The sequence below is a fragment of the Mesoplodon densirostris genome, chromosome 11 (assembly GCF_025265405.1).
Source record: "Mesoplodon densirostris isolate mMesDen1 chromosome 11, mMesDen1 primary haplotype, whole genome shotgun sequence".
NCBI classification, from domain to species: domain Eukaryota; kingdom Metazoa; phylum Chordata; class Mammalia; order Artiodactyla; family Ziphiidae; genus Mesoplodon; species Mesoplodon densirostris.
The window spans coordinates 64,943,043-64,963,141 of NC_082671.1; the positions used below are offsets into that span (position 1 = coordinate 64,943,043).

General features: G+C 50.3%; 1 protein-coding gene across 1 annotated transcript in view; it reads right to left on the bottom strand.

The window, feature by feature from the left end:
* ARHGAP8 (Rho GTPase activating protein 8) overlaps positions 1-20,099 on the bottom strand; it is a 61,541-nt gene that overhangs the window by 12,409 nt on the left and 29,033 nt on the right. The window contains 4 exon segments of the mRNA XM_060114206.1: positions 10,625-10,758; positions 11,983-12,083; positions 13,383-13,462; positions 19,938-20,072. Coding sequence (XP_059970189.1) covers positions 10,625-10,758; positions 11,983-12,083; positions 13,383-13,462; positions 19,938-20,072 — 450 coding nt within the window.

Genomic DNA, 20,099 nt, shown 5'->3' on the forward strand with positions numbered 1-20,099 from the left:
TCCCTTTGGTTCTACCAGATTTTGCTGCATGTATTTTAAAACTGTTACTGGTCCATAAATTCTGAGGTTTTTTTTTTTTTTTTTTTTTGCGGTATGCAGCCCTCTCACTGTTGTGGCCTCTCCTGTTGTGGAGCACAGGCTCCAGATGCGCAGGCCCAGCGGCCATGGCTCACGGGCCCAGCCGCTCCACGGCATGTGGGATCTTCCCAGACCGGGGCACGAATCCACGTCCCCTGCATCGGCAGGCGGACTCTCAACCACTGGGCCACCAGGGAAGCCCCTGAGGGTTATTTTGTCTTCTTTATTATTACAAAATGTCCCTCTATATCCCACAGAAATCAGGATACACATCAAAATGGTTGTTGTTTGAAGCTGTTAAGTGCTTGGGGAGTTTATGACGCAGCAACAGATTACGGGAAAACATGGTCACAAACGGGCAGAGCCGGGACTCAGACCCTCGAGTCTGAGTCTAGAACCTTCATTCTTGTATGTTATCTATTTAAGTTCCACTGTACTTTTGTTAGCCCAAATCAGGGATCGGAGATGGACACTGGGAAAGTCCAGGTGACCAGCTTGAGGTCCCGCAGCTGGGAGGTGACAGAGTTGGAGGCAAGGCCAGCCATGACCCAGATCTATGCTCCTTCTGTAGCGATTCATCGGCTGGATGTGATATCAGTCCTGTTTTCTATTTTACTCCGAAATTTACAAAGCGCCCAAAATCTGGTCCACATGAATACAATTAAAACTGTATCACCAGTAGTGACAGGACTCTGCATGTCCCAATCTCCATGGAAAGCTGGGTTTCCTGGTGATTTCTCCTATATTATCTTCTAGAAGTTTTATAGTTCTGAATTTTACATTTAGGTTTATGGTTTGTTTTGTTTGTTTGTTTGGATGAGCGGCTTTAGGGATCTTAGTTCCCCGACCAGGGACTGAACCCGTGCCTTCAGCAGAAAGTGGCTTTACCATCTTGGCTTTAGTAGGTATAGAAGACAATGGATTACCATCTTTATTGCTGTAATGTGTTAAGCATTATATGCTAGTAGTATCTAGTTTAATTGTTTCAGGTGGAAAGGATTCTTTGTGTTTCCATTTTGAATGTGTTTGGACTAAACAAACAATAAACTACTGACATCTGCAGCAAAAAAAAAAAAAAAGTCCTAACCACTGGACCGCCAGGGAAGTCCCTCATGGTGATTTCACTGAAGCTGCCCGTCCAGGACACCAAACTATGGTCCATTTGGCAAAGGGGCCCTGGGGACCATCCCTGCCTTCACGAGGCCATGCTACCACAGTAATGTGACCTGGACCCTCCCTACCCCTGCCCCAACATGATTTCCTGTGTGTCCCCTCTGAGAGGGAGGAGGTGGCCTGGGGCCCAAGCAGCATCCAGGTGGTCTCCCTCTGCACCCCTGGGAGGGAGGAACATGGCAGACGGGTCCTTTTCTCCCAGGACGCTCCAAAGCTGCAGTCTCTCTTTCTCCTCCGTTTCCTTGGGAACCACACAGACTGCACAAGTCCTGGCCCTGTCCTAGGAGCTGGGTGACCCTCAGCCTGTCTCTGAGCCTCCCCAGCTACAGTGTTCCCACATGGAAAGTGGAGATGCTGGCAACCTTCCTCTAGGGAGCTGCAAGTCATAAACAGTGAACGATGGGAAAGGCTTTAAGCTGTAAGTCAAAGGCACTAATAACTAAAATCACTGGAATGCCAAGGGCTGGGCGATGTCCCAGGCCAGACACAGGTGGCCCATTTCATGGATGGGAAATTGGGCCCAGTGTGCTGCAGTGACCTACCCAAGGTCACACAGCCAGAGAGCCTGGGTCTATTGATTCTGAAGCCTAGGTTAGTTGCTATAACTAACCTGGGGAGGGGGCTCTACTGAGACCTTCCCAAAGGCTGGACACCCATGAGCTACTGAAAGACCTCTTTGCCTATAGCTTAGTCCACACTTTGTTTTTGAAAGCAGACTTCCAGAGCAGGAAGGGGCCTGGAGGATCAGGGGCAGACTGAGGTCGCAGAAGGGGAGGGATGTGCCCACAGACGCAGGGCTCCCAGCTGAGCACTCTCTCCTCTGCTCAAGCACTTAAGGAGCCTACATCCAGCTCACTGCAGAATGGGGGCCGTGGCATAAAATCACTGCCTTCAATAGAGCAGAAACCCTCAATTTGGGTTTCTCCTCCCCTCCCCATCCCCTGCTTGTTGGCCGAGAGACAGGCTTGTTCAATGGACTGACAGAGTCAGTGCAGAGAATGGCAATCACCCCAGGAACTCTGGATTAAAAACAGGGTGTGCGTCCTGGCTGTGTGGGGATGTCCAGGGCAGGGTTGAATCCTAACACACCACATCCCTCCTGAGCATCTACCTCCACGTGTGCGGCCCAGGGCCAGACCCTGAACTGAAGTTCCCAGGTATGCAGTGGGCGGAGGCGCTTTCGGAGACAGAGCGCAAATCACCGTCCGCACAGCTCACTCTCGGCCAGTCGGTCGACCCCAGAGGGCACTGGGGATTCTCGGCACATCTTCTTGTTTGTAGCCCCCACCTTGGGAGATGCGCTTACAGTAATTCACAGCATGTTCCTTCTCTGGTTGTGCATGCAAGGAATACAAGTAAGGAGGGACTGTGGTTTTTAGAGACAGTAGGGACAGGGAGGGAGGACCAGCAACCTGAAATCTCAGTGGTAACAGGGAGTGTGGGCCAGGCTTGCCTCACTGGGCACCCCAGCTCTTCCCAGCCCTCTGAGACGGTCATTCGTCTCACATCTCCTCCCAGCAGCTCACGTGGACAATCACAGGAAGACCGTGTGCTGAGGACCTACTGTGCTCTGGCCACACTCCTAAGCCCACTGGCTTCATCACTGTGCCCCTGTTTGTATAGAGGACAAAACTGAAACTCAGCTGCAAATTATTTTATCTGAAGTCACACAGCCAGGGCTCAAATCAAAATCTGACTCCGAAGCCCTTGTTGTACCTGGAGCAGACCACAGCCCTTCTTTCTGAGTCGGGGGTTTGGTGTGAGATGGGGGTGCTGAGGTCATCTGTGGTGACAAGGCCCACCTCTGCACAGCTGGCCCTCTCTGGGGGATGAATGAAGAATAAGAAACTGCTTTGTATCATCAGCTAGACCAGTCCCCAAAACGCTAATGGGATTGGGAGTTCTGGCAAGTCAGGCTGGCTCACATGACCTAGAACCAGAGCCTGGGGAAGCCCACTCCCCACCCGAGGCCATTCACAAGTGCCAGGAGCTTATGCTCTCTGGACAGACAGACTCCCATGCAGGAGAGCACAGATGAGTGTATCTCGAGCTGGCAGGGAAAGAGAACAGAAAGTCAGATGCCCATCTTCTCCTTCTTTGCAAAAGTGGGCCCTGGCCCAGCTGAAGACTTCAGCTCTGGGAGAGACACAGAAGCAGAAAGAGCCGTGCAGCACTGCTCGTTAATGAACAGCCCAGAGTATTCCTGAATGGGTCACCATCAGATGTTTCCTCCAAACAGGAAAGAATCAGGGGAGGTGTGGGGAGGAGGACACACACCCACTTCTCCAAAGTGTTTGAAAATTCCACAGTCCTCCTATTTCTTTCTTCTCCCCCGACCCACCCTCTCACCTCTGCATGAAGATATAAAAAGCATAGGTAAAGGAAACTCCAGAGGTAAACATAAAAGACAGTGTACATGTATTATTGTTTGCAACTCTATTTTCCCCCTTCATCCACTGCATAGAGCAAGAATTGTAAATTGGTGTCAGTGGCCATAAAATAAAGATGTAATTTGTATGACAATAATGGCACAAAGGAGAGGAGAAGGAATGGAGCACAATTTTTTTTGTATCCTATTGAAGTTATTATTCATCAGAACTAGACTTATAAATTACGATGTCAATTCTAATCACTGGGGTAGCACTAAGAATACTAAAAAATATATAGCAAAAGAAACAGGAGAATTAAAATGGCACACTAGAAAGGTAGTAATGGAGGAACTAGAGGAACAAAAAAGACAAGACATAGAGATAAGTAGTAAACTGGCAGATGTAAACTTACCTTACCAGCAAACACATTAAATGTAAATGGGTTAAATACTCTAATCAAAAGGCAAAATGGGCAAAAACATGATCCAATTATATGTTGCCTACAAGCAACACACTTGTCATTAAAAGCCACAGATAGATTGTAAGTAAAAGGATGAAAAAGATACAACATGCCAATAGTAACTAAAAGGAGCTGGAGTGGCTATACTAATATCAGACAAAATAGACTTGAGGTCAAAAATTGTTGTGACAATTTTAAAATGTTATAAAATGGTATTCTAGTGACAATGAATACCATTTTATAAAGGCAAAAAGGGTCAATCAACCAAGAAAACATAAGAATTATAAAAATTTATGCAACTCACAACAGAGGCCCAAAATATCAATATGTGAAACAAAAACTGACAGAAATGAAGGGAGAAATAATTTAACAATAATAGTTGGAGACTTCACTCCCCCACTTCCAATAGTGAATAGAACAATTGGTCAGAATATCAACAAAGAAACAGAAAATTTGAACCACACTGTAAACCAATAAGACCTAACAGACATCTACAGACCACTCCACCCAACAACAGAGTATACATTCTTCTCAAGGCCCATGCAACATTCCCTAGGATAGGCCATATGTTGGATCATACAGATCTCAATACATTTAAAAGGAATTAAATCATACAAAATAAGTTCTCTAACTACAATGAAATGAAGTGAGAAATCAACAACAAATACGTGAAAATTTAACAACAGACTGCTAAAAACCAATGGGTCAAAGAAAAAGATCACAAGGGAAATTAGAAAACACCTTAAGATTAATTAAAATAGAAAGACAACATACTAGCACTGATGGGATGCATCTGAAGCAGGGCTCAGAGAAATTTACAGCTCTAAACACCTATATTGAAAAGAAAAAAGATCTCAAATCAGTAACCAAAACTTCCACCTTAAGAAACTAGAAACAGAAGATCAAATTAAACCCAAAACAAGCAGAAGGAAGGAAGTATTAAAGATGAGAGTGGAAATTAATAGGCAATAGAAAAACAATAGAGAAAAATCAATCAAACCAAAAGTTGACTCCTTGAAAAGATCACTGAAATGGATAAGGCTTCAGCGAGACTAAGAAAAAAAGGGAGGAGATTCAAATTATGACAATCAGGAATGAAAGGGGGAACATTACCAGTGATGTTACAGAAATGTAGGATTACAAAGGAGTACTAAGAACAACTGCACACCAACAAATTAGATAACCTAAATGAAATGGACAAACTCCTAGAAAAACACAAACTACCAAAACTGACTCAAGAAGAAATATAAGATCTGAATAGATTGACAAGTAAACAGATTGAATTAGTAGTCAAAAAAACTTCCTGCAAAGAAAAGCTCAAGATCAGATGGTTTCACTGGTGACTTTTACCAAATGTAAAATGTAGGATTAACTGTAATCCTGCACAAACCCTTCCAAAAAATAGAACAAGAGGGAACATTTTGCAATTCATTCTATGAGGCTAGTATTACCAAAACCAGACAAGGACACCAGAAGACAAGATGACTACAGATCAGTATTTCTTATGAATAGACACAAAATCCTCAATGAAATACTAGCAAAGCAAATCCAGCAGCATATAAAAAGATTACATACCATGAACATGTGTGATTTATCCCAAGAATACAAGGTTTGTTCAACATATGCAAATCAATTAGTGTAACACCATATTAATAGAATAAGGGACAAAAGTCATGTGATCATCTCAATAGAGCAAAAAAAGCATTTGACAAAATCTAACACCCTTTCATGAAAGAAAAAACCCACACTCAACAAAGTAGGAACAGAAGGGATTTTCCTCAACCTGATCAAGGGTATCTATGAAAAACCCACAGCTAGCATCATACTTAATGTTAGAAGACTGAAAGCTTCCCCCTAAGATCAGGAACAAAACAAGGATGTCCACTCTCATCACTTCTATTCGACATTGTACTAGATAGTACAGCCAGTGCAACCAGGCAAGAAAAGGAAATAAAAGGCATCCAGGTTGGAAAAGAATAACTATCTCTATTTGCAGATGGCATTCTCTTAGATATAGAAAATACTAAAAAAAAATTCACAAAAACCTATTAGAACTAACAAATGAATTCAGCTAGGTTGCAGGATATAAGATCAGTATACAAAAATCAATTGTATTTCTATACACTAGCAATGAACAATCAAAAACTAAATTTAAGAAAACAATTTGATTTACAATACATCACAAAGAATAAAATACTTAATACATTTAACAAAAAAGTACAAAACTGGTACACTGCAAACTATAAAACATTATTGAAAGAAATTTAAAACATTCAAAAAATTGGCAAGATATCCATGCTCTTGAATTGGAAGGCAATATTGTTAAAATGGCAATACTTCCCAAATTGGCCTACAGAGACAACACAATCCCTATTGAAATCCCAGCTGCTTTTTTTTTTTTTTTTTTTTTGCAGACATGGACAAGCTGATTCTAAAATTAATATGGAAATGCAAGGGACCCAGAAGAGCTGAAACAATCTTGAAAAAGAAGAACAAAGTTGGAAGAATCACACTTCCCAGTGGCAAAACTCACCGTAAAGCTGTAGCAATAAAGATCGTGTGACACCAGCATACAAATCAGTGGAATAGAATTGAGAGTCCAGAAATAAACCCTTACATGTATGGTCAGTTAGTTCTTTACAAGGGTCCCAGGGCAATCCAATGGGGGAAAGAATAGTCTTTTCAACAGATGATTCCCGTCTGTGTGGAGCCATCAGGGAAGGTTTCCTGGAGGAGGGGATCAAAAGGAGGAACAGAGCAGGAAAAGCACTGGGCAGCAGGAACTGGCTCGCGTTGTCTGCACACCCTGTTAAGATCCCATGGCCCTGGAGGGTGCGGAGGGCAGGGTTATACCTACGGTTACACAGGAAGAGACTACGGTGAGAAGTTAAGCCACAAGACTGCCTTCCCAGAGCTGGAAAGAGCTAGAGTTGGGATGTGAGCTGCCTCCGCTCCCCTGCCCTAAGGAGGCCCCTCCCTCTTTCCACTTCCCCGCAGCTGCCCAGATGGGGCTGCTCAAAATGCACATGTCCGTTTCCATTGTCCATCTTCAGGGATGGCAGGCAGGCAAAGACCTCTTGAATCTCTGACTTCCCCTTAATATTTTGCCTGAATTAGCTTGTTCTAAGGTGATGGCTTTCTGTTGTGTGCTTTTGAACTTCAGCGAATTAACACTTGTGAATAGGATTTGCTTATGAATTTTAATGACTTTCATTCATTCATAGTCCAAACAAATTACATATTTGGTGCTTTATTTAATATGTTTATTGCAATTTTATGATAGTCATTTGCAATGAAACAGCATAAAATATTAATTTAAAGAGGCAATCGCGGGGACTTCCCTGGTGGCACAGTGGTTGGGAATCCGCCTGCCAATGCAGGGGACACGGGTTTGAGCCCTGGTCTGGGACGATCCCACGTGTCACGGAGCAACTAAGCCCATGCGTCACAACTACTGAGCCTGCGCTCTAGAGCCCGCGAGCCACAACTACTGAACCTGCGCGCCTAAAGCCCGTGCTCCGCAACAAGAGAAGCCACCGCGATGAGAAGCCCACGCACTGCAACGAAGAGTGGTCCCCGCTCACCGCAAATAGAGAAAGCCCACGTGCAGCAACGAAGACCCAATGTAGCCAAAAATAAATAAATACATAAATAAATAAATTTATTTTTTTAAAAAAAGAGACGATCGCATGGATTATTTCTCAAAGTGGCACGTGCAGAATGTTTTTCAAAGGTTGCCCAATGATACTCTTCATCCCCAAAAGACATGATGAACTGATGTGTATAGTTACAACTGGTCCTGGAATAGGGCTGGACCACAGCCTTTATAATGGACATTCCTAACACCTGCTTTCCATCTGCTGACAGCTTTGGAGTTCAAATGCTGTGTCAGAACCTTCCGGAAGGCCCCTGCTCAAAACACAAGGCCAAAGGTGCCCTGGTGAACCTCATAGGCCCGAGGATGCCCGAATTACAGCCCCCAGCCCCGCAGCCCACGCTGTACTCAGGTGGATGGCTTCAGAAGTCCATGAGTTGGGTGAGTTTTGGGTTTTTTGTTTTTCATTTTTAAAGTTTTGTTAGACTATAAGGAGACAGAAGTGGTTCTGAACAACGAAACAGGCAACCCAGAAGGCGCTGCTAGTCCTCGGGCTAAGGCACTGATGATAGAAATGCCAGCGGCCTCGCATGGTCACCCTGGATCCCCAGGTATCAGATCACACCCCGCCAGGACCAGGGCAGCGAACCTCAGTGATGGGCTCACAGCACAGAGCCGACAGGAGAAGCCTCAGAAACTTTGGTAAAACAGTCACACATGGCTTGAAAATCCTGAGCCTGCTGGCTAGGCCTCCCTAGGACTCTCCTCTGAGAGCAGAGTTCTCACCAGCACCCCCCAGAGGGGCCCAGAGTCACCGCAGGTGAGTTCCCGACCCTGCGTTCCTAGGGCTGCTGGGGGACGGGGTTGTCACACCATACACATGAGTGGGTCACACCAGCACATTTTTACAACGTTTAGAAAAGGAAAAGGACATGCTGTTTGGGAAACTTTGCTCCAGATGTATTTAGGGAGACCATATTGGACATACACAATATTCACTAAGTGCTTACAAAAATCCTCTTTGAGGGAACACTACTGTGTGTGTCATTTGGGAGGCGGGGCTGAAACCCCACAGTATACACAGTCTAGGGCTGCGCTGTCCACCAGGCAGCCAGTAGCCATCTAAATTCAAATCAGTTAAAGGTAAATAAAATTAGAAATTCAGTGCCTCACCTGCACTGCTCAATCCTCACATGTGGACAGTACAGATCATGGCCATCATCGCAGAAAGTTCTGGAAAACAACCATCCATTCTTGCCTGCTGGACACACCCGAGGTGCCATTCCCACCTCCTTAGCTGGCCTGGGCGCCACCCAGAGTCTCCTCAGCTCCTAACCTTTCTGTGTTTCAAGATCCAGCATGGGGTGGGAGGCGGGGGGAAACAGAAGGAATTCCCTGGTGGTCCAGTGGTTAGGGCTCTGTGCTTTCACTGCTGAGAGCCCGGGTTTGATCCCTGGTCAGGGAACTAAGATTTCACATACCGCACGGCGCGGCCAAAAAAAGATCCAGGGACTTCCCTGGTGGTGCAGTGGTTAAGAATCCGCCTTCCAATGCAGGGGACACGGGTTTGAGTCCTGGTCCGGGAAGATCCACATGCTGTGGAGCAACTAAGCCCGTGCACCACAACTACTGAGCCTGCACTCTAGAGCCCATGTGCTGCAACTACTGAAGCCCATGTGCCTAGAGCCCATGCTCCACAACAAGAGAAGCCTGTGCGCAGCAACGAAGGATAGCCCCCGCTCGCCGCAACTAGAGAGAGCCCGCGCACAACATCAAAGACCCAGTGTAGCCAAAAAAAAAAAAAAAAAAAAAAATCCAACGTGGGTCTTAAAGATCATCAGGTTTTTATGTAGAAACAGATCCCATGCAAGTTTCTAACAAGAAACTACTAACAAATGAAATTGAGCATACACCTCTCCGGGATCCACCACCCTCCAGGCCCTGTACGTCGTGTAGCTCAGACCCAAGTGCCCAACGGTGGTTGTACGGTTAAAACAACCCCTTCATCTTCCATCATTTCAGGTGCCTCAGCACCTGGCCTGCCGCCAGAAGCAGAAAATAGGAGGAGGACAAGGAGCTCGCCGCTGAGCAGGGAAAACAGCTGGAGGGACTCCCCACAGCAGCTTGCTCAGATCTGGGCCCTGTATGCAGTCTGGAGCATCAGGGAAGTCTTCCTGGAGGAGGTGAGATGAGTCTTAAAAGAGACAAAGTTGGCGTGGACAGTTGGCCCAGAATCGTTTCCAAGGAGTGAAGATTAAAGATCACATCTTCCAACTTGCTGATTTTAGAAATAAGGAAACAAGCTGAGAGGGGGAGTGAGTTCAAGGTCATGTGGCCTAATAAGGGTAAGATCAGGCAGGAAGGGTAGGACACACCATCGTAACAAGAGTCCCTAAATCCCGGCAGCCGAATCCCACAGAAATTCACCCCTCTCTCATGCCCTCCCGCAGCGTGGGTGTCAGTGGGAGGCACTCTGGGGTCACTCAGGGACGCAGGCCAGCGAGGCAGCATCTCCACCCGGCTTCCGTCACCACGAGAGGCGAACTGTGAACTGGCCCCTGAAGCTCCCTCCAGGAGGAGACCCGCTCTGCGGCCACTCCTGTCTCCTTGGCCAGAGCAAAGCACGTGGCCACACTTCACGTGGAAGGTGGTGGGAGGTGTCCCAGCGTGGCCTGGGGGTCGGGGGCCAGAACCGCCCAGTGAGCAGTGGTGACGAAAGCTGGGCCGAGGACCCCAGGCCCCTGGTCCCCTCCCTGCCCACGGCTGGGTCCTCTGCACACAGACACACACAGCGGTGGGCACTCCGGCCTCAGTGCCAAGCTCACACTTCAGTTTTCCTGCAGGGTTAAGCTCGGATGCAGAGGCCAAGGTCTGGAGAGAACTCCCCGGCACACGGAAGCATCCCACCCTCCCAGGAAACAAGGGCAGACCACGTGGAGGCTCACTTACTATCGCAGACTGACGCCAAACTGCTGGGTGGGCAGAGGGGGCCGCTGCAGGGCCGTCTTTGTGGGAGGGGGCAGCCTGCTCGTGTGCAGGTTCCGAAGCTCTTCATCGTATCTGTGGACACAGAGGGAGCACAGCTGTCACCCTGCAGGCGAGAAGCCTTGGGCCACAAGGGGCCGGCTCCAGGTGCTGTCGGGGGCAGATGCCCCACAAAGGTCTGCAGGATACCTGAGTGTCCCATCTTTCTGGGCCCACATGCCTTATGGCTGTCTTGCACATGCACTCACAGGAACACACACAAGCCAGCAAGGGTCATCCAAGCTCTGTCAAATGTCCAGGCTCTCCTACCAGCCCATGGCCAATACTTCACCCACGTGTCTACACAAGAGCTTCCCTCTGCAGGAAACACCTTTCCCTGGACTCTCGATCTAGCCAGCCGTCCCTCTGAAACTCACTTCAGAAGTCACCTCCTCATGGAAGCCTTCCCTGACATCCCCTCTTCACCAGTCCCCTCCCTAGCTGGGTTCAGGCCCTCTTCCAGCTCCTACTGTCACCGACTCGTGGCCCCACCCCCTGCGAGTGTCCTGTGGGCAGACACACTCCCTACACGGCTCTAATATGCCCAGCGCCTGTGACTTGGTGCCCAGAGGGAGCGTGACATCTCCACTCCTCCTGCGGGGCTGCCGGCCTCACCTGCGTGCAGCTTGGCGAGGGCCCTGCTCCCTCAGTGGAGCCCCCAGAGAGGGTGATGCAAAGGGCAGAGGGTGCTCAGGCAGGGCTCAGAGACTGAGCTCCACCCGGAGCTAACGGTGGGCCCCGGACCGACCACACGCCTTCCTGGGCTCCCTCTGCCCCCCTGACACCCTGTCCAAGGTGGGGACCACTGCTGTATAAAACAAAGCAGCAGACACATTAACTAGGCTTCTAGCCAGAAGCACCAGGTGGGCTGTCCTCCAAAACACCTGCAATGGGCCTGGGAACATTTCATGCTGTCCATGGTGTCATCCACACACCCGAGAAACCGCCCCACCCCGCCGGTTCTCTGTTCCAAAGCAAGAATGGTAAACACCAAGGCAGCAAACAGCAGTTACCACCGTGGCTGATTTTTTTTTGTTAATCAGTTTTGCCACGGTGGGTGAGAAAAACATCTCATCCATGTACACAACCATCCTCAGCCTCGTTTCTCTGAGTCAGCAGTTAGCATCTTTTACTGTGAATCTTTGTTGAGGCCGCAGATTTCGGAACCCGATCTGGCCGGGCACACGTCTGAAAATTAAGCCTTCAGCGTTAACGGGATGGGACGGAGGCCCAAGGAAGCTCGAGGGTGTAGCCCACACCTTCCAGGACAGGGTCGCACTCACTGCAGAGCCTCCGGGAGGGATGATCAGCTGGTCTTATCTGAGGTGTTCAAGTAGCTCACTCAGATAGTTGAAATAGGTGACTTTTTTTCCCAAACTTGTGACTAAAAAAAAACAGAAGCAAGAGAATTAAAAAAATGATTCGATGGCAGGAAAGAGGCCAGGGGGCCCGGGGGGAGGGGGCTGGCAGCAGGGGCCCTGGAAGAACAGTGCTGGCATTTCTCATATTAAGGAAACATAAATGCTGACACAACCTAAACCCAGAACATAATGGAAGCAGCGCATGTCTGCAGATGTTCCGCTTTCATACGATCTCGACGCATCAAACACTCTTGAGAATCTCATCTGCATAAAAATAAATATCTGCCTCCAGTCTGAATGGCCGTGAATTTGTACAGATGTAGGAGAGCACAGAGCCAGGAAGCCCTGTGCCCACGGCTGCCGGAGGGGCACACAGAGGGGCCTGCGGGGCCCGGTTTCTGGGGTCAGCAGTGGCTTCACTTTTTTTTTTTTTTTTTTTTTTTGCGGTACGCGGGTCTCTCACTATTGTGGCCTCTCCCGTTGCGGAGCACAGGCTCCGGGTGCGCAGGCTCAGTGGCCATGGCTCACGGGCCCAGTTGCTCCGCGGCATGTGGGATCTTCCCGGACCGGGGCACGAACCCGTGTCCCCTTCATTGGCAGGCGGACTCTCAACCACTGCGCCACCAGGGAAGTCCGTGGCTTCACTTTTGAACATCTCTCTGTGAGGGTGGAGCACATCTTCATGACTGTGGGGACCAAGCAAGACACCCTCTGATTTCTCTCCAGGACGGTCACCCTGGGGCCCACGAAGGAGCACAATGCAGGCAAGTCCTGGCCGAATCCACTCACATCCCCTTGAAAGCAGGGGTCCTCCTACACAAGTCATAAGACTATTTACGTACACTGGTCCACTGTCTGACACCTGGTAGACATCACGACCTGGGACTATGACTAGTAAGGAGCGTAAGTTTCCCCAGCTGAAAAGTGGGGAGAACAGGAGGCTCAGCTGGGTGAGAAGTTCGACGCCAGGCCCAGCCTGCGCCTCGTAAACGACCACCACCTGACTGCTCCGCTGTTTACAGCTTCACTGACATATCACTGACACACACGCAGCTGGATGTATTTCATGTGCACCATTCGATGAGTTTGGACATGTGCGTACACTGTTATACCATCGCCACAACCAGGTAACAGGCGCAACCATAGCCTCTAAAGGTTTCCTTGTGCCCCTTTACTGTATGTGCATGCGTGTGTGTGTGTGTGTGTGTGTGGTAAGAACACGACACGAGATGCACCCTCTCCAGGACATCTCAAGTGCGTGACACATCGTCAGCCCAGGCTCCCCGCTGTCCTGCGGGTTCTCTAGAACCTCCTCAACTTGCATAACCAAAACAGCTGTCTTATCTCAGACCCGCTGGAGCCCAGAGCCCACGGGAGGCTGAACTGCGGGCACCGGCTCCCCCTAGTGGATGAGGGGGAGTCAGACCGGGTGCCCAGGCCCCTGGCCACCAGCACTGACAGAGGGGGCCTGGCATGAGCCGGCAGCGGGGACAGAGGTGTCGGCTTTAGAGCTGCAGGGAAGCCCCTCGTGCAAACTCCCGCCCACACAGGAGCCCCCTTCAGCTTTCTCTCTGCGTTTCTGCCTGTTCCCCCTCCGACCCCAAGCCAGCCAGGCATTTGCTGGACACCAGGTTCTGCAGATGCAGGCAGGGCCGCCTTCCTGCCTCTCACACCCAGAGAAGGGCCTGTTCGCAGCCCATTTAGGAGATCCCAATGCGGGTGTGCGGTGGAATCATCAGCCCCTCCTCCAGAGGGTCTGGGTCAGGCAGTGGGTGGGCAGTGGAGAGCCACTGGGCTCGTCCACTATCAATGAAGGACTCCAGGGCTCAGGTGGGGAGCCACGTGACAGCCAACAGGCAGAGGAGTCCCAAGACCCCCAACCCTGATCCCTGAAGTCCCCTCATGGCAGGATAAGAGAGAGAACCACACAGGCTTCAGTTGGAATGCCAGCCAAGCCCTGACTTGCTGTGTGACCTCAGACAAACTCCTTAACCTCTCTGAGCATCAATCTCCTCTCCTTTGGAAGAGGGAAAATACAGCTGACTTCAAAGGATTGTTTTGGGGTGTCTGGCACATAAGGTACATTAATTAATCACAGATATTGTAATTAATATTGTAATTAATCACAAAAAGCTAATAAAAAAATTTTAAAACAACACTAGCAGCTAACAGTGAGCATCTGCCATCAGGCCCTGCTCTAAACATTCCACGTGTATTAAGTCAGTGAACTGTTATAGGGATAAAGTGACTTAAGTGGCATCGTCAGCCACAAGGGGAAACCAAGGCAGAGAGAGGTGGCATCCATTGCCCAGGGTGATGGATGGTCGAGGGCAGCCCACAGGCAAGCCCGGGAGGTCTGGCTCCAGACCCACCATATCACCTAGGCTGCCACGCTGCAACACAGCAAAAAGCAGATGGTTTTTTCCCCAAGAACTTTACAGGTTTCTAGGAATCTTGGAGCTTTTCTAAGGTGAATAACAGCTCCAGTAAACAGAAGAACATCTGAACTATCTTCTTGGGCAGCAGGGTAACCAGGACTGGCTTTCTCGCTTCATCTGTTATGGCACCAGCGTGCTGGTCCTGGTTAAACTAAACAGAAGAACAGAAGTCCACCTTCCCAGCAGGTGTATGTCTGCAGCACAGGCACACGCGTGGGAAAGCGGGCAGGGAATTCTAATGAAATGAAACGAGTTCTCTGGCCACAAAAATCGCTCCCCATGTTAAGTCCACTGTTCCAGGAGTTCTCTGAGTGGAGCCTGTAGATCCGAGAATCACGTGACCCTCTCTTGGGACCACACGGTCAAGCTCTCTGGGATAAGGAAGGGCTCAGACCCCTGGCGGGGCAGCTCTCGGACCTCGACTGCACCACCTCATAAGAAGCTTCAGTTCCAGAAGGAGGTTGGACTTAAGCCTTCGCGGCTTCCCGATCTGGCCTGAGGGTTGCAGCAGGATTTATTAACAGGAAGAGCATCTCAGAACTCCCCAGAAGCCCTTCCTCAAAGCGGGGATTCTGCGTAGCCTGGACAATACACACCTGCTTGCATGTGCAGGGCTCAGGAGTCTGCATGTTGAAGGGGGCAGTGGGGGGCACGGGGTTCCTCTGGTAAGTCCCTGCTCAAGTCCCAGGGTGGCCTCTCACTACCAGACACCCTGGGAAGTCCCTGCTCAAGTCCCAGAGCTGGCCCAGAGAGCGGAGGGGGCTCAGGAGGCAGCTTCGGGCCCTGGACAGCGATCTGGGGTCACAGAAGGGGTGTGTGTGCACGTTTGAGCGCGGGTACGTGTGTACTCGCTCGCTAAGTGAGAAGCGAGCAGGTTGATGAGACCCTGAGCGGTGCCAGAGTACGAATGCTGCAAGAGTGGCCCGCGGAGAGGCCAGGTGCATGAGGGTCCTGTGGCCACTGGAACAATCACAAACCTAACAGCTTAAAACGACACAAGCTTATCCTACAGGCTTGGGGGTCAGAACTCCAACACAGGTCTCACCTGAGTGTCCCAACCTCCCTCGTGCCCCCCTGGGGCCTCCTGCACTGGGAGCCCCTCCCTCTGGCAGGCACAGGGCCAGAGCCGCTGTGAGAAAATCGCATCTGTGGGCCTCGTTATCATGGCGTGGTGCCATGCAAACAGTTTGTGCCAGGTGCATACAGTCAAAATGGAGGGAAAAGGGACTTCCCTGGTAGCACAGTGGTTAAGAATCCACCTGCTGATGCAGGGGACACGGGTTTGAGCCCTGGTCCGGGAAGATCCCACATGCCGCGGGGCAACTAAGCCCAACCCATGCGCCACAACTACTGAAGCCCGCACGCCTACAGCCCATGCTCTGCAGCAAGAGAAGCCCCGCAGTGAGAAGCCCGCGCACCGCAATGAAGAGTAGTCCCTGCTCGCTGCAACTAGAGAAAGCCCGCGCACACAGCAACGAAGACCCAAGGCAGCCAAAAATAAATAAATAAATAAATTTATTTAAAAAAATAATAATATCAACTTACAATTAAGTAAATCGTATTAAACACATAGGTCATAAATGTTCCAACCTCGTCAATTCCTGATCAATTTACTACATTTACTACTCCCTGTGCCCCTGAGCTGTTTTGCCTGTTGCATCCAAGGGATGGAAGGCCCCACTAAGGGGATGGCCACCCGTTTCCTCCCAGTCTCTGTCCAGTGGGGTCAGGCTGGCTGCTTGGAACTGGCCACAGTGGCAGAAGTGACACCATGGAAATCTGCAAACGTTACAAATCGGTCTCCCCAGCCCCCCAGGAGCTGGTTAGTCAGCCAGACTGGGGAAGGGGGTGCCAGGGAGTGGCAAAGCCCCAGCGAGAGGCGTCTGGGCCCAGGCAGGGTGAGGACGGTGGTGGTCGAGCACTGGAGCCAGAGGGCCGAGAGAGGACCCAACATTCGCAACCACGTGTGGAAGCAGGAAGGTGGCGGTGACAGTGGCCTGGTGCGGGCGTCAGTGCAGGGGGCATGGGCAGGAGCTGTGCGGGGGCAGGGCAGCCCGAGCGGTAACAGAGCCTCAGTGAGTGAGAGGCGGCCAAGCAGATTAGTCAAATGTGGGCCACGTAAGGGCAGCGGGAGCCAGTCTCAGAGAAGAGATGTTCCAAATGCAGAAAGGGAGAAAACCAGAACGAGCCCACCCTGCAGGGAAGGACAGGAACTAGTATAGATGTCGGTGTGAACGCACAGGTACCAGTAGGAATAGGTAAGTGTGAACATAAAGACCAATGTTGATGTGTGTGGGTACGTATGTCCATGTATGTATACACACACACCCACGCATGCACATGCACACACACACCAACTGTCCACTGACTAGCCTGGGAGCCCTAATGCCCCAACAGCAGCTAACACACTGCTTCCAGGGCCAGGTTCCTAGGAGCTTCCTCCCCTAAGAGGAACCAGGGCCCCAGAGAAATGGCGGATTCCCAGGCTGGGTGAGGACAATGTAAGATGTGCCTGGAGCATCTCGTTGTTCTAGAAAGCAAAGAAAGTGCTTGGAGGGATGGGCACGTGTCTGAGGGACACAGGAGCCAGGCTGGAGCCCACTGGGCCAAATTTGAACAATTTGAGCATTAAGATAAATATAGTCATGGATTATAACCCATTGAATAAAATGGGAAATCACATGTCCATATTGATATAAATAAACCAGAAGGGAAAGCTCTTCCTTACAGTAAAATGCCAATTAAGAGTCCCAGTCACCGTTTGGCATCCATCTTAGTAATACTTAAGCCAAGAAATGGCAATGGAGGGCTTCCCTGGTGGTGCAGTGGTTGAGAGTCTGCCTGCCGATGCAGGGGACATGGGTTCGTGTCCCGGTCCGGGAGGATCCCACATGCCGTGGAGCGGCTGGACCCGTGAGCCATGGCTGCTGAGCCTGCATGTCAGGAGCCTGTGCTTGGCAACGGGAGAGGCCACAACAGTGAGAGGCCCGCGTACCGCAAAAAAAAAAAAAGAAAAAAGAAAAAATGGCAATGGAGGTGACAGCTAGCACATAAAACTTTGATGAGGAGCAGGATATTTATAGAGTCTCAAAGTATCTCCCAAAGGAATACTAATTAATTACAAAAAGAAAAGCTTGCAATTGGGAGGAGAGCAGTTGCAGTGACTTCCGGGTGGTCCAGGGACCCAGAGCACAGCTGCTGCAAAGTCTGTCCCTACAGGAAGGTGGCCTCCCTCAGGTGCCCCCCATGGCAAGAGCTCCTTAGCAAAGGCAAGCTCTCCTGGAAGGGGGTCACGTACATTCCTGTGTGGATGGTTCTCTCTTAAAGGAGCAACCTGGCAGAACAATCAATGAGAACAGAAGATGAGAGGTCAACAGCAGAGAGAACAGAAAAGGATGCAGGATACCCACCGGGGTGCAGTGATGGCAGATGGAAAATCCTTGCTGTGTAAAGCTCATCAAATTCGATTTGGAGTGCCGCTTACATACCTTCAGTGATGGGGAACTCACTGACTCCAGCAGCTACTCCACTGTTAGATGGTTTTGAAGCCTAGGATGCCCTCCTTTTGGCTTCCATCAAGCCAAGGTCTGTAATCCTACCCGGGCCCCCAGACCACCTTTGAGGGGTGTGGGAGAGACACAGAACAAGTTCACCTCCTTCCATTTGAAAATGTATCTGTTTCAAGACAGGGCTACATACACATACCCTTCTGCTGTCAGGCTGAGCTTCTGGAAAGGGCCACCTTGAACATGTCACTTGCTTTTCCTCAAGAACCTTACTTGGCTCCCCACTGCCTCCCAAACAAAGCCTGGCCTCCTTAGCACGCCCCCTACCCCTTGCTGCCTCCCTCCATGGTTTCCCGTGTGAACCCTCTAGTCCAGCCCTCCCACCCACAGAGCCTCAGCCCACCTTCCTCTTTCTTGTGTCTGCTACCTAGCAACAGCCTGCCCATCACTCTAGGGGCCACTCAAAGGCTGCCTCTGCCATGCAGCCTCTCTGATTGCCCCAGCTGGAAGGTTGGTACTCACCGCTGGCCTCACCTCTCTCCTCCATCCTCCCGTCCAACATTTAATGAGAGGCTGCCACATGCAGACCCTTTTCCACGTCCAAGGGATGCAGAGATGGGTCAGGGGGTTGCAGCCAGACACAGGAGGCAGACTTGTTCACAAATGCACTGTTTTGCAGGTACATTTTCTGCTCAGGGACAGTGAAGCCGCAGGGGAGGGGCCATTGATTCTCCTGGGACAACCCAGGAAGGCTTCATGGGGGAGGGCAGAGCTGGGGTCTGGTTGTCTCTGACTGCCCCGCAGGGCCAGCACATACAGTGCCAGACACATGACTGCAAAGTGAAGCAACAAAACTTTCCCTACGACAGAGGACAGAAAACCAAGGAATTCCTCTAAAGGTTTGAGCGACAGTGACAGCAGGACCCGAAAGGCAGTCAGGAGGCAGGGCTTTGGGAAACCAGGCGCTGCCTGCCACTGCTTCACTGACTCAAATGTCTGTTAGGAAGATTTCCCGTACAGGTTTGAAAGGACTTGGAAGAAGGAAAAGCCAGAGGAATGCAGGATTTCAACATGAACGCCCAGCAGGGCCACCTATTAGCCAAATACACTGCAAAGTTGACTGCCATGCAAGACGTCACTCGGGAAAAACCCCACCAGCTCCAGGCTGTCCCCAGCTCGTGCGCAGCACGGGGTGAGAGAGTAGGAGGGGGGACGGGGTCTCGGCTGAGGTCCCAGCCCTGCTGCACACCTGCTGAGGGACCTGAGGGAGACACCTGCTGCCTGGGGTGCGTGTATCCTCATCTGTAACACATGTGTCCACCTCACTGACACGAGACACCAGAAAGCCCCTTGCAAACTGTAAAGTGCTGCGCAGGTGTAAAGGTACTTGAAGGACAGTGTACTGTTGTATTTCTTTGCCAACAAGTCAGTGGGTCAGGGTCAGTAATTTAGTGTAGCTAAGCCCAATCCAGCCTGCGCCTGCTTTTGTACAGCCCACAAGCTGAGAATGGCTTTACATTTTTAATGGTTGAAAAAAATTAAAAGAATAATATTTCATGATATGTGAAAATGACATGACATTCACATTGCAGGGTCCATAAATAAATAGTTCCACCTATTTGTTTATGTATGGTCTTCGGCTGCTTCCAGAATTTACGGCAGAGTCGAGAGGTTGCGACAAGCCGAGACGCAGTGGTCCCCAAAGCCAAGACGCTGACTGTCTAGCCCTTTCAGAACGTTTGTGCCCACCCTGCCCCAGATGACAACGGTGGACAGAGGCCCGTGGCCCTGAAGGGAGGTCAACCTAACACCTCTCCTGGCCCTCGGTATCCCGCCCTCCCCCACTGCACAGCCATGACCCCTCCTGTCACCTGAGCCTCCCCCTCACTCAGTCTGCACCCTGATGTCTCCCCCAAAGCTGGAGGACACCCACCTCCTGTCAAACTCTTTGTAGGCGCTCTGGAGCCAGCCCAGGGATGGCTTGTTCTGGCTGTTCAGCCCATAGTGGAAGTGGATGATGGTGTAATCGCTCTCCACGTACTGGTCCAGCGTGTACTTCGAATACCTGGGCACAAAGCACAGGATGCAGTTACGA